General features: G+C 44.7%; 1 protein-coding gene across 6 annotated transcripts in view; it reads right to left on the bottom strand.

Moving 5' to 3' along the window:
- Positions 1-15,030, bottom strand: part of DCDC1 (doublecortin domain containing 1) — a 751,262-nt gene that overhangs the window by 73,605 nt on the left and 662,627 nt on the right. For all 6 annotated transcript variants that reach the window (XM_068260478.1, XM_068260480.1, XM_068260479.1 and 3 more), the window contains one exon: positions 1,619-1,742. In XM_068260478.1, the coding sequence (XP_068116579.1) occupies positions 1,619-1,742 (124 nt within the window). The remainder of the gene's footprint in view (positions 1-1,618; positions 1,743-15,030) is intronic.

Raw genomic sequence — 15,030 nt, 5'->3', positions numbered from 1 at the left:
CAGTTCACTTTCCCAACCTTACACTAGGCTGTGCTGACTTATAATCATGTGGATTGACAAGCGAGTGGCCATGTCTTACACACTGTCTGTGTCACCATCTATGGTCAATGAAATAGTAATAATTTCAGTTTGCAGGGAGAGGTGGCAGCGCTTTCCAAAGCAGGCTGCGTCTGAATGACTAGCAGCATAGGTGTGCGGAGCCTAATTATAGGCATCTTGCATTTAAAACAGATGCACCAAATTAACATGGAGGACATTAATGGAGGGTGTTAGCTTTCAAAACAGTTTGCATGCAAAGTATTACGTACTGGACCCTTCCACCATGGTGAGGCCATCCTTCCAAAAGGATAGCATCATCGCAGTGGAAAGATCCAGTATTATTATTTATTGTATTTATAAAGCGCCAACATATTACGTAGCGCTGGACTTTAAATATATACAATGATACAAGAATGACAGACATAACAAGGTTATACAACATAGAACAAAGTTTTACAAGGCAAACGCTACAAAATACATGATCATGCGATTATGGGCTGGTTAGGTAGGCCCAGTAATACAAGTACAGGCTATCATAGGAAAGGAGCACGTGATCATGTAGACTACACTAGGGAAGAGAAGACCCTGCCAGAGGCTTACAATCTAAGGGTTTAGTATGGAATACATTGCATGCAAACTGTTTTGGAAGCTAACATCCTTCATTAATATGAATGTGGTGCAACTGTTTTGAATGCAAGATGTGTACCCTGCCTATAATTAGGCTCTGCACATCTATGCTGCTAGTCATTCAGATGGAGCCTGTGACTGTCTAGGGAAGGGCTGCCACCTCTCCCTACTGTATAAAAAATGTAAGTTTACTTTATGGCTAGCTTCACCCATTTGCTATTTCAAGTTTGCATTTCATTTTTATTATGAGTTTAGGGATTTAGTGCATAGTTTAGCATCTGTTTTGAATAAAAGGTGTGTATGTTGCCTCAGGGGGTCCTGAACGCCTGTGTTGGTAATCATTCAGATGAGGCCTGGTCTTAGGATGCGTTGACATTTCTCCCGTTGTCTATAATTTCAGCTTGCATGCAGATTTCATGCATATTGAATACAGGTTGTAAATGGGCCATCCAAAAATGGTAGAAAGTACATTTGATTGGCCCAGTTCCAAGCCACATACAATTTGCATTGAATCTGCAAGCAAGCTAGGATGAGAAGCATCTTATTGACCATCTCTAGACACTGTGTTACGCTTCACACAGGTTCACCTTAAGGACATTTTGCTTTAAAATATTAAAGGACAAATGTAGTGAGAAGAATATGGAGCGATGTTATTTTCTTTTCAACAATATCAGTTGCCTGGCAGCCCTGCTGCTTCATTTGGCTGCAATAGTGTCTGAATAACACTAGAAACACGCATGCAGCTAATCATGTCAGATCTGACAATGTCAGAAACATCTGATCTGCTGCATGCTTGTTCAAGGTCTATGGCTGAGAGTATTAGAGGCAGAGGATCAGCAGGACAGCCAGGCAACTGGTATTGCTTAAAAGAAAATAAATATGATAACCTCCACATACCTTCTGCTACAGTTGTCCTTTAAATCAAAGTGAAAAAAATAGTATTCACAAATACCTCATTGAGCTCCCCATTTGGCAAAACTGGCCACAAATAGGTCAATTTGTTCCATAAAGGATTTTCAACTTTGGACTTCTTCCACTGGCCAGGTTTGGATAACCCTTCCTGTTTTATGGCCCATCTGCAAAGAAGAAGATGATTTATCAGAACTCTGTCATCCTCAGATATAAACCTCTCACATTACAGTAATACATGGGCGAAGCAGGTAATTTGGTAAGATGGACAATTCATAGGCCGCAATTTTAATCATTTTTAGGAGGCGCGAGAATCAACGGAGGGGATTTTTAGCAGCAAAGGTGGCTCGATGGAGGCGGATAATGGGTGGTGGGGTCGGGTGGGCTACGGTTGGTTAGGGTTAGGCATTGATAGAGGGAGAGCTCAAGTGAGAATAGGGTTAGGTTTAGTGATGGTAAAATATTGGTAAATATTACATATAGTCTATAACCATATTACCAACTGCCCAATAGTAGAATATCAGTCATTTTACCGATATTCTGCTAGCGGCTATCCCTTTAAGCTTGCACGCACCCGCAAATGTGCAGAAGATGCCAACCCATCGGGGGAATCTGTGCCTTGAGAAAGCCCCTAGGCGGGGCGAAACGTCGGTGGGCGTGGCTTAATGGACGCGCAGCTCTACACCACCGTTACATGTGAAGCAAAGCGTTGAGTAGAGAACCCATGACGCCATAGCGGCAGCCACGCTGTAGATCCTTGGTGCACCCCCCCCCCCCCCCCTCGTTTCATGGGGACAGTGGAATATACTCCCGATGACAGCGCACCCCTCTCTCCGGATGAATGCTGCGGATCTAAAGGCTCAGCACGTGCAAGCATAGGAGCCACTCGGACAGCCCATACTTCATAGGAGGAAAGGTGGTGGTAAGATCATCTGTTAGGAGGAATGAGAAGAGTTTTGCCTGCAAGCGTTCCTTAAGTGGCATTTGCTTCAACTTGGGTCAAGCAGAGGAAATTGTTTGAGTACAATAAGACCTTATGAGAATATGGAAGCTTTGTAAAGGAACATTGCCCCTATAGATAGAGGAGGGTCAGGTGCATGCCACAGTGTGGGGTGTATATATAAGGTGGTGGACAGTCCACAAGCAATCGCTGCAGCGGTGTGGGCTTTCTGCATAGGCTAATGCCGGGCGATCGCAACACACAGTAACTGCAACGCTTGAAATGTTTGTGGCATTTTATTGAGCGCGCTATGCTGCAAAGCGATTTTAATTGTTTTTAAAGTAGTGATGTAATACCCTGCTATGGCAATATTAAAGTGGTTCATATTGTATGTGCAAAGGAGACAGTTGTGAGATTTCTGTTTTTTGCTACAACCCATCGGGCGTCGGAAATCTTAAGAGATAGCCAGCGGGACAGCGGGAGGACCGGAGCTGCAGGAAGGGACCCAAATAATGTCTAGTGGCTGGAAGAAGCCCCAGGTAAGTAAAACTAGATTAAATATTTCGGCTCTTCAGTCCTTTAACCTAGCCCTAACTCTCACATAGAACCCTCCCTTCCTGACACCTAACCCTAAAACTATCCTTCCTGATGCCTAACCCTACAACTCGCCTACAACTCAACTTAACCCTACTCTCACACAAAACCCTCCCTTCCTACAGCCTAACCCTACAACTACCCTTCCTGATGCCTAACCCTACAACTCCTCTACAACTCAACCTAACCCTACTCTCACACAGAACCCTCCCTTCCTGACACCTAACCCTAAAACTACCCTTCCTGATGCCTAACCCTACAACTCCCCTACAACTCAACTTAACCCTACTCTCACACAGAACCCTCCCTTTCTACAGCCTAACCCTAAAACTACCCTTCCTGTTCCTGATGCCTAACCCTACAACTCACCTACAACTCAACTTAACCCTACTCTCACACAGAACCCTCACTTCCTGACACCTAACCCTAAAACTACCCTTCCTGATGCCTAACCCTACAACTCCCCTATAACTCAACATAACCCTACTCTCACACAGAACCCTCCCTTCCTACAGCCTAACCCTAAAACTACCCTTCCTGATGCCTAACCCTACAACTCCCCTACAATTCAACTTAACCCTACTCTCACACAGAACCCTCCCTTCCTGACACCTAACCCTAAAACTACCCTTCCTGATGCCTAACCCTACAACTCCTCCAAAACTCAACCTAACCCTACTCTCACACAAAACCCTCCCTTACTACAGCCTAACCCTAAAACTACCCTTCCTGATGCCTAACCCTACAACTCACCTACAACTCAACTTAACCCTACTCTCACACAGAACCCTCCCTTCCTGACACCTAACCCTAAAACTACCCTTCCTAATGCCTAACCCTAAAACTCCTCCACAACTCAACCTAACCCTACTCTCACACAGAACCCTCCCTTCCTGACACCTAACCCTAAAACTACCCTTCCTAATGCCTAACCCAAAAACTCCTCCACAACTCAACCTAACCCTACTCTCACACAGAACCCTCCCTCCCTGACTCTTAACCCTAAACCCCCTCTTCCTGGCGCCTAACCCTAAACCACCCATCCTGATGCCTAACCCTAACCCCCCCCCCCCCCCCACACACACACACAATTTAACTTAACCCTACTCTCACACAGAACCGACCCTTCCTGATGCCTAACCTTAAAACCCCACTTCCTGATGTCTAACCTTAAAAAAAAACCTCTTGATGCCTAACCCTAAAACACCCTTCTTGACCCGTAACCCTAAAAGAACCCTTCTTGACGCCTTGCCCTGAACCCCTCCTTTTTGATACCTAACCCTAAAAGCTCCCTTCCTGACACCTCTAAAACACCCCTTCCTGATGCCTAGCCCTAAAACCCCCCTTCCTAAACTTATAATATTAAATACGATCAATTTTAAAATGCTAACTTTCAAAAATGATTAATTTCAAAATACTAAACATTAAAAATGTCAAAAACTATAACATTCAAATTTGTAAAACAATAAAACATAAAACATTTCAAAAACTATAATGTTGACATTTTCAAAACAATAATTATCGCGCGTCCAATTTTCTGCTTTGGCCGCCTTATAGCCGATATTTGCATTAGTACCTATGGGGAGCCCATTAGACTTGGTCGTTCAAATTTTATGTTCCGAGGTAGAGAATGCACCACAGGGAGGTCAAATACGTTAATAAATCCAGGACCTAATAGTGTACGTATACAAACTGGCAAAGTAGGTGTAAACAATAGAGAGCAAGGAGGTCTTTTTATAAAATTTTTATAAAAGTTTCCATAAAATTGCATTATAACTACTATATTGGTTCGGGAAATAATTACATTATTAATCAGGGAACAATGTGAAGATGGTTAAACATATCTATACTATAAGCCCACTTATCTATTAAAGCATTAACCATGAATTCATTTTACAGAACAAATCATTTGTAAATTACAGAAACAAACAATCAGGCTGTATGCAAACCTGCGAGCACAGATGCATTCTACTGAAACACCACTAGATGGAGACAAAGCATCAGAGAACACAGCGAAAATAACATTTTGATCATGGGATTCTGCAACAATATTTTATATATTAAAAGACATCAAGAAGAGACCTGATTCACTTAGCCGAAGTACTGAAAATTGGGCAAGCTTAAGACTAGTCAGGATACAAATGCATTTTACCCAGACGACAGTGTTGCTGCAGAAAATGATTCCTGCAGCCCTCTGCACAACAGTAGCCACAATTAGCCCCTTTGACTGAAATAGGCTGTGGATATGTGTAAAGTATTCACTTGTAATTAGTGCATTGCAAATGTTGCACTTGCAACTTCTGTAACATTCCATCCTGTTGGATAGGACAAGCTTAGGTCTGGTATGCATGACAGGCATGCAAAAATTGGCTTTCTGTTTAAAGTTGGAGCGAGGGTTTTACCTGCTATCAAAACTGTCGGGAAACTGCTTTTTTTGCTAGCGTTGGCCAGAGCACTGTGTCTGTGTACAAATGGAATGTCCCCGCTTCTTAGTCTGGATGAAGCAGTTCTCTCTTGCAACACTGTTGTGTGCTCTCAATGATGCCGCCAGAGGCTGTCACGAAAGTACAAGACCCATGTAGACAGTAGACTAGAAGAGCCAGAGCGGTTAGACCAGGAGACCATGCGGGGGAGAGCCCACTGGCACAAATACGCTAAGCTCAAACCTACTGTGGAAAGTGTGAGTGCATGTTAAAAATAAATCATATTGGCCCAAATGCAATTAACTTTTTCTCCTGAGTTTTCAACTAGGAGATAATATTTCATCTTCTTTTTAAAATAACTTTTCAGCACTCTGCAATTGAAAAAGCACCAAAAAGAAGTTGAAAAAGTACTCTCAAAATTATTTTGAGTATTTTCTTGCTTGCTGGTTTCTTAAAAGGCATTTTTTTTGATAAGATGTAACGGGTAACGGGTGTTTGGAGATATATGTGTGATAAGGAAGCACTGGAAGAACTTATGCTTCAACTTCAGAGGTTTGGATAGCGGAAAATAATCAATTGTAGGGTTTTATCAAAAAACTGCTTGATTTTTATTGATCTCTTCAGTCAGTATGTGTCTACTTCAAATGTATAATTTCAATGCGATACAGCGCCAATACAGACAGCAAGAAATCCCTTCCAGGCCCTGCTAGAGGGTTAGATCCGGGGCATTTCCTGGGATCTATTTGATTGGTGCGCAGAATCCCTGATTCGGGAGACCCCGCGCCATGTTGTGGGTTGCTCAGGAAGAATCCAGCTCTGCCTCTCAGCAAGCTTCCTCCTCCTATTGGTGCTACAACCAGTGCCACCATCCAGTGGCGTAACTAAGGAGCTATGAGCCCCAATGCAAATTTTACATTGGGGCCCCCCATGCACTCTATACATAACAATTGATATGGCGCACCAAAACCTGCCAATGGCTACATTGTCAGAGGTGCAAGAAGGGAATGGGGAGCAGTTTTTTAATGATTTCCACTATTCAGAGTATCTATAGAAGTGATTATTATGAGCACAGGACCAAAAGTTAATACTGCAGTTGAGGGAAGGCCCCCTTGGGGCTCCAATGCGGTCGCAACCTCTGCACCACCTATTGCTATGCCCCTGTCACCACCCCCTGCCATCTCTTGCACCTGTCAGGGGGCGTGGAGGGGGTTGGAGAGTGTATGGCTCAACCCATGGACCTGAACGACCCACCGCATGGCACAATGTTGCTGCCGGTGTTGTACACCAGCCTCCCAAGTCCAGCCAGCGTCCTAACCTTCTGACACATGCAGACTGTGCAGTTGAGCTTGCTGGATGGGAAATTTTAGATCTAGTACCCCATGTCATCAGCCTTTGCTTGCCTGTGTATCCTTGAGTGGCCAGCTGGAACCAGTTTCCAGTCCAGTGCCATTCACTTTCAGGCAGAGGCCTAGGCAGCAGCCAACCACAGCCCAGGGTGGCATTGGCAGGCAGCCAGCCCAGCTGGTAGAGTGCCGCATTTCACAGATGCTAAGCTAACAATACTGCTGGCTGTGGTTGGTCTGGTGGTGATGCTGAGTGGCCCAGTCCTGATGTGGGTGAAGTTCACACACATCAGGACTGGGCCAGTCAGCACTTCATTACCACCAGACCAACCACAGCCAGCAGTACAGTCAGCTTAGCATCACCGCCAGGCCAGCTTCAGAGCAGCATCACCGCCAGCAAGGCATTACTGCCTTGCCAGCAAAGCATCACCACCTTCGCTGGGGACAGCTACCTATCTCACCTACGCTGGGGGCAGCTACCTATCTCACCTACGCTGGAGGAAGCTACCTATCTAACCTACGCTGGGGGCATCTACCTATCTAACCTACGCTGGGGTCAGCTACCTATCTAACCTACGCTGGGGGCAGCTACCTATCTAACCTACGCTGGGGGCAGCTACCTATCTAACCTACACTGGGGGCATCTACCTATCTAACCTATACTGGAGGCACCTACCTATCTACAGCCAAGCAAAGCCCCAGGGCCCCAGCCCAGCAAAGCAGAGCCCTCAGCAAAGCAAACCCCCCCCCCCCCCCCCAGCCTAGCAAAGCCTCCTGGTCCCAGCCCAGCAAAGCCTAGTAAAGCCTCCAGCCCAGCAAAGCCCCCCAAAATGCCCCTAGCAAATTGCCCAGTCCAGCAAAGCCCCCAGCAAGTCACCTAGCAAAGCCAGGCCGGCTCAACATCACCGCCAGCCAAGCTGGCACAGCATCACCGTCAGCCAGGCCAGCACAGCATCACCACCAGCCAGGCCAGCACAGCACAGCATAGCATAACCACCAGCCAGGCAGCCGATCATAACCGCCAGCTGAGTACAGCGCACAGGCCAGCCAGCTGAAGACAAAGCAGAAGCCAGGGGAGGGGCTTATATATGTGAAATACAGCCTACTGAATATATTTAAGTTACGCCACTGCTGTGTTCATGTACATTTGGCCCCATGGGTGACCAAACCCACTTTACGCAGCATGACCACGAGCATTTTTAAGCGCGCGGCACACTCATTCCCTCTTGGTGCCCCGGATCTCCCAGAAACCTAGAAACGCCCCTGGTATGACATCTCATATTGCTGTTTGTATGATAATTAGGGCAGCATTATTTTATTATTGGGAGTTTAGCCAACGTTTCGCTGGGCAGGCCCACTGTCCTTAAAGGGAATATCCGAGTGGGGTTAAAAATGACATTTACTTACCCGGGGCTTCCTCCAGCTCCTTGCAGCCGGCTTCTCCCTCGCAGCAGCTCCGCTCCCAGCCGCCGACCGGGGGTCCCCGCTGGTGCAGAGGCCGACCTCGCAAAGTCGCCTTCTACTGAGCCTGTGTGATCGCCGCTGTCAATCACTCACATGTAGTGTGGAGTGTACTGCGCAGGCGCAGTAGTCTGAGGCTAACTTGCACATTGTGCCTAAAGCCCTGTACTCTTGTGAAGCTTGATGCTGGAGGATTAAACTTACTTTTACACAGCCCCGTGCCCATGTGCTTAAAAGCTTTGGAGCCTACGTGGTATAATCTTATGTGCATGGTACTAGTCGGCATTTGGTGAGTGCATTCACAAGGGGGGGGAGATTTTTATTATTATTTATTTGTATTATTATTATTTATTTATTAATTTTAGGGTGATCCAAGTTTCTTTGAGATTACTGGATTGTGTAGCGCGGCTGCATAGTGGAAATAGATTTGAGAACCAACCCAACAAGCTCGTGGCCAAATCTGAGGTAGCAACTCACACACTCCTAGGAGTTCTGGTTCACCATGAGCTTGCTGGGCAATCTGTAACTATGAAAATTTTAAGTCAGACAGGAAAATGTAAATATTCAAATCCATCCGTATTGGGAAGATATGAGCACAAAGAAAGCCTTTTGTTTGACACCAGTACGCAAATCTTAGGCGACAGAACTGCCTTCCTAGTTTAAAGCGTTTATCTGTTACACTTCAGTATCACAGATTCAAGAGATCTGACGAAGGAAATGAATCCTGCAAGCTCCTCCTTTAAAAGTTTTTGTAAATAAAGTATCACAAAAAAAGCACAGAGCACACATAGCGCACTCAACCCTTTTTGATGATACAAATGTACAAGTATCGCTTACTTAGAAGGATTATGATTCCAGAGCTTAGTGCTGCTGAGATGGCCTAACAAGCAGACTAGCAAACGGAAACAGCAGGGAAATCATGGCGTAACTTTGGATGAGCCCCCCTCCCTCGCTTTCTGCACAGGTAAACTGAGAACCAATGTTATTTAATTGGCTAGAGTTTTCCCCGTGCAGATAAAAACAGACAGCAGTGAAGCACTGGGTGCATTTTCTCTATCAATTACATTAGCTTCTGTGATAAAATGTGCAAGTTTTCACACATAAAGACACCCATGGTGCCTTATGCAATTAACTTTTTCTCCTGAGTTTTCTCCTACATGATATTATCACAGCTTGTCAATAAAATGGCTTCTAAACCATCACCAAGCAAGAAAATGCTCAAAATAATTTTGATTGTCATTTTTTTTACCAACTTTTGGGTACTTTTTTTTCAATTGAAAATATTGATAAGTTATTTTAAAGAGAATATGAAAATGATCTCCTAGGAGATAACTCAGGAGAAAAGGTAAATTGCATAAGGCCCATGGTCTGCAGAAAACTGAATAGGGACTGTCTACAAGAACACTCAATACGGACTGTCTACAAATCTCTGTCTGCAAAACTTTGTATGATTCGTCATCAGGGGCTGAGCAGATGCAGTCATTATAACAATTGTTCAGAGAACAGAAAGTTTTTTCTCTCCATGTCCTTAGTTGTCAATCTCTCAGGACAGGGAAAAGAAACTTCTCCACCCACAGGCCCCCCTGAGGCTTCTGGGCGTCTCTGTGGCTGCATCCCTTGCAGGGTCTATTTTATGCTCCTGGGCAGCAGTATACAGAAAGTGTGAGCTGTGATATTTCTCTGTATACCTGGAGCCAAGACAGATTGCTGCTGCAGCGATGCACTGCTCCATAAATAGGGGAATAGTAGAACGTTTCCCTATACGTCTAGATCACTGGCCATTGCATTAGTGCCAAGATGCTAGCCTGTCTGCACAGTTATCAAATAAATGTGGGTTATATGTGTAGTGCAATGGCTAGTGATGACACTTGTGATACCACTGTGCATGCGTGAGCAATGTGTCAAAATTGGAACATGTGAAAAAGGTTGTTTTTTAAATTAGTAAAGGCTCCCCCCTTACCCACCCCCCTGCTTCTTACACTGGATGTAGGGAAGAGCTCTTGTCCGTAACACTGGCCAAAGGTTCTAGAAAATGGGGTAAAGGCTTTTGTTTATCCCTTTTACATGCTATCGCCTAATGTTACGAGCCACTTGGCCTGGTTTTTCTGAAGGGCTGTAAAGCTACAGTTATAAGCTCGTCATTACATGTGGAATGCCAGCCTTCTTGGAGACATGGTATTGCTAAGGCTTGATTGGTGGGATAAGAGAGCACTGCCACCCTCTGAGGCTGCCTGCATGCATGCATGGCATGTGGCTTTTTTAGACTAATAAATACCTAATTACCAGTTTTTTACATCTCCCAACTTTTTGAAATAAAAAAGACACACCCCTGACACACCTCTAATCACACCCTTATTACACCCCAAGTTACGCATACCACAATGAATAAATAAGCAAAAGATGTATTTTTATAATTCAAACAACATTGGTCCTCTCTATTATAATTAGTTTTAATTCATAGTAACATTGAAAAATAAGAAATATAACAATTTGAAGGATGGGGAGTCATTAGAAAAATATATAATATATAAATATAGAATATAGAAAAATAAATACATATATTTACAAAGATCTGTACATCAGTCCCTCCTGAAAGAGGGACAAATGAAAGAAGAAAAAGGTAACAGGGATTTGGTCCCCAAAGAAGGACCTTCCCTTGAAAAACAGACAGTTAGGAGCTATGGTTTTTGGTGATTGCACATCACCTTTCCAGCCGTACTCTGCTTTTTATTCTTTATTGTGTGAACTTAAAAGAGAAACTATGATAACTAGCACTGTGCTTGTAAAACAAAGAGAGAGACAGAGAGCCCACAATACTGTAGTATATTAAAGTTAAGATGGGTGAGACAAATTGAGTGTGAATAAATACTTGCAAAGATGGGTTACCTCTAAGGCAACCACTGTATAGACAGGTGGGTAAATTAGACCTGAGCCCACTTGGGTTAGGAAGTCACTCTCTGTAGATCAGAATATAAAAGGTAAAATACCTCCACCATAGGTGGACAGCTTGTAGTTGATAGAACAAAACAGAGGCGCCAGGAAGATTAAAATACACTAAGAACTGTTTTAAAATGGAGGGTAGTGGTGGACTTGCCTCCCCATAAGACTTGAATTGTCTACATCGGGAAAAAAAACTTTATTATATACTCCACAAACAATTCAACGCATTTCGCAGGTATCTCACCAGCTTTCTCGGGCAAATAACAGACATAACTTACACTAGCTCTTAGCAGGTATGGCGCTTCTGTCCATCACAAATGGGTTTGACTGGTTTTCACCAAGTCACTACTCCATAGCGTTAGTACACAAGACTTTTGTCAAGAGCTATCTCACCTTATTTATTTTACCTTATCTATAAAATAACTTTTCAGCACAGTGCAAGCAAAAGCAGAAAACTTGCAATGAGATATCAGTCTTTTTCTGTTTAAATATATGTTGCTTGTTTCGGGCTTTGTTCCTACTTATTCTGGATCACGTGCGGCCAGCGAGAGTGGACAGTGTAGTGTCCACTCTGATGGTCCACTGGGTCCACCTGTGGTCCTGGGCAGTTGCATTACCTCCATAGGCTATATGGGGAATGCATCCACCGGCCCGGGATTATCGTGGACTTCACAGAACTGCGGCCCGCTTACCGCAACACATCCCACAAAATAGGAGCCGTTCACTGTCAGTTTTGCTATGAGTGGAGAACTCAAGTGGAAACAGAGCCTAATATAGATCAGGCAAATTATAGATTAGGGGCTTGACGCTTAAAACTTTTCTTATCGTGCCTTCTTTTTAAATCCATTTTTTATAAGAACGTTTCAGCACACACAAAGCAAAACTGCAACTAAAAATAAGGTGAGAAAAGTAACAACAAAGTGAATTTTGAACAAGATATATTTTGTGCTTGTAATGTGCTGAAAATTATTTACAGATGAGGTAAAAAAATGATAAGAACCTGATCAACTAACATTTTTAAAGGGACCCCGTGCACCTCGTGGGCATGCCTTTAAGCCAGACGACTTCCTACAAAGTTGTGCTATGACCACTCTGGAGGAGGCTCTTGCAATGGTCATGCAATGTCACTTCCTCTTCCTGCTTCCTGCAGTGATGCACTTCTCTAACAGAGAAGACAGGGGTGACCCGGAAGTTATGACATAGCCAAGATGGCAGACGCAATTTTTAAATTGAAATCGAACGAAAACTATTTGGTGTAGAGCAGCGATTCAGGCATCAAATGAAAGAGGAGAGCACACTCTACAGAAAGGTATGCATCTTTAAGTACTTTGCAGTACTGGTCGGAGTCTTAAAGGCATATGAGAAGTGCTCGGAGTCCCTTTAACCTCTTGACGACCAGCTAACGCCGATTGGCGTAAACTGGTCGTCTGCGCCTTTCCATGTCCATTCACGGAGGGTGTCTCCGTGAACAGCTGGAGAGTCGCCGATCGCGGCTCGCCGGCAAAATGTGAACACGCGGGGCAGATCAGCGATCCCCGGCCTCTGATTGGCTGGGGATCGCCGGCCTATGATAGGCTGAAGCCTATCCTTCAATGCGCAGGACAGATATCTGTCCTGCGCAGCTCACAGGGGGAGGGAGAGGGAGGGAGAGGGACGGAGCGCAGAGAAGAGCACCCCCCGCAAAGCGCAGCAAGCCGGCGGCGATCAGACCCCCCCAGCAGGACATCCCCCTAGTGGAGAAAAAAGGGGGTAAGTCTGATCGCCCTGGCATAATCCTGATCTGTGCTGCGGGCTGGAGAGCCCACGCAGCACAGATCAGCCATAAATCCCCTGGTCGTCAAGTGGTTAAGGATGCACATTACCACAACTCATTGGATGTTTGATTTATTAAACCAATGTGAAATATTTTGACATACAAATGGCTGCAGTAACATATCTGCAATGCTTGTTATCTGACACAGCTCTCTAATGGCCCGTTTCCATTCATGAAGTGATGCAAATGCGGCTACCTAGCCACATCGCGTCAATTCCGCTGCTGGCCGCGTCACTTCTGCATCTCCCTATGCGGAAGTCAATTGAGGAGATGGGACGCGGGTGCGGGCGGATCCCGCTGTGTGAGAATCTGCAGCATGCTGAAGATTCTCAGATCGCTTCACACCACTCCGCACAACATGCACGCAGTGGAAACTCTTCCATTGCCGTGCATGTGTTTCAGCACACCCGTGGTGCGACGCGGCTATGGTCATCACGTCAAGCCAGACCATGATATTTATTAGTTTCATGAAAGCCTCTTTTGGTTGCTCATGAAGACTATGTACACGGATGAAAAAAATGTTTACAACTAATTTTGAACTTTGTATTTGTTCCAATAAAGTTTTGTCAATATTTTTGTACTGCAAAGAATGTGCTATAGTATTTTTTGAAATTAACAATAGATCTAATTAACAATAGATCTATTTGTGAATGCATTTTATGTCTATGGGAATCGTAAGAATATTCTCATTGAGAAGGATTTAAGAACCTCCATGAATCTACAAGGTTGGTGGCTTCCATCAGAGCGACAAGTCTCTTATCATGTGATCTAGCTAAGGTATCTCTAGTGGACCTATCCTCATTTACATCTATAACTGAGTTCATGTCACCTCCAAGAACAAGATTGGCAGTGGTAATTTTATAAAGTCTGGACAGTAAACCCTCAAAGAAACCTTGGTTTTGTTCATTAGGAGCATATACGTTACAAAAAACAAAGGAGTCATTTGCAAAGTTAGCATGTATAGTTACCCATCTGCCATGTTGATCTGCGTCACATGCGCTAATCGCCAGTTGTAATAGTTTGTGTATCAGGATCAAAACCCCCGCTTTTTTAATGAAAGGCTGGGGCTCCATATACTTCTCCCACCCAATTATTTTTCATGAAATTAAATTAGTGTTGCTCTAGGTGTGTCTCCTGCAAAAAGCAGATATCTGGGGACAATTTTTAGATGAGTTAAGATTCTAGAACGCTTACCTGCAGATTGGAGGCCCTTTACATTCCATGAGACTATACGCATGCTATGTCAGGTTCCCCATGGCAGAATGAGCAAGATATCACCCCATAAACCATTATTAGTAGTTCAGTTATCAAGTGCCCTATGTACAACAGTGACTTGTTCCCCACCCACTGGCGTATCTATAGACCCTGCAGGCTCTGCAAATGCAGGGGGCCCGGGGGCTCCTGGGGGCCCTTCCATGCTAGCTGCCGGCAGAAATGATAAATCCTTAGCAGGCTCGAGTTGAGCGGGAGGAGAACAGGCGGTCATATACTATTTTTTGTCCTGTGGGGCCCCTCCGGAGAATGCAAGCGGTAGTGCACAAGGGACCTGCATCTTTCGCCGAGAGTTGCCCCGACAGGACAGAGCTATCCCAGCAGGCATCGGACCAGCATCACAGAGCCACTCACAGGAAGTTACTTCCTGCTTGCTGTTGGAGCCGATGGGTTTTCTTCCTCTGCTCTCTGATGCTCGCTGGGTGCTGCGTGGATAGCTCTGTCCTGTCCCAGGCAGCGATCAGTGAAGAATATATATGACTCTCCGGGGAGGCTGCTGAAAGCTTATTTCTCCTGCACTCTGGTATCATCGGGTGACAGTGACACAGGGAACTGGAAGACTGTCGGTGCAGGCTAAGCAGAGGAATATCCTGTGAAAGGTATGCATCATCCCTGCTATGCCCTGCCCTGCACCTCACAGATAATATAGTGTAAAATAAGGAAATATTA

This window comes from Hyperolius riggenbachi, chromosome 11, assembly GCF_040937935.1.
Source record: "Hyperolius riggenbachi isolate aHypRig1 chromosome 11, aHypRig1.pri, whole genome shotgun sequence".
In the NCBI taxonomy this organism is placed as follows: Eukaryota; Metazoa; Chordata; class Amphibia; order Anura; family Hyperoliidae; genus Hyperolius; species Hyperolius riggenbachi.
This window is presented reverse-complemented; position numbering and strand designations above follow the sequence as displayed.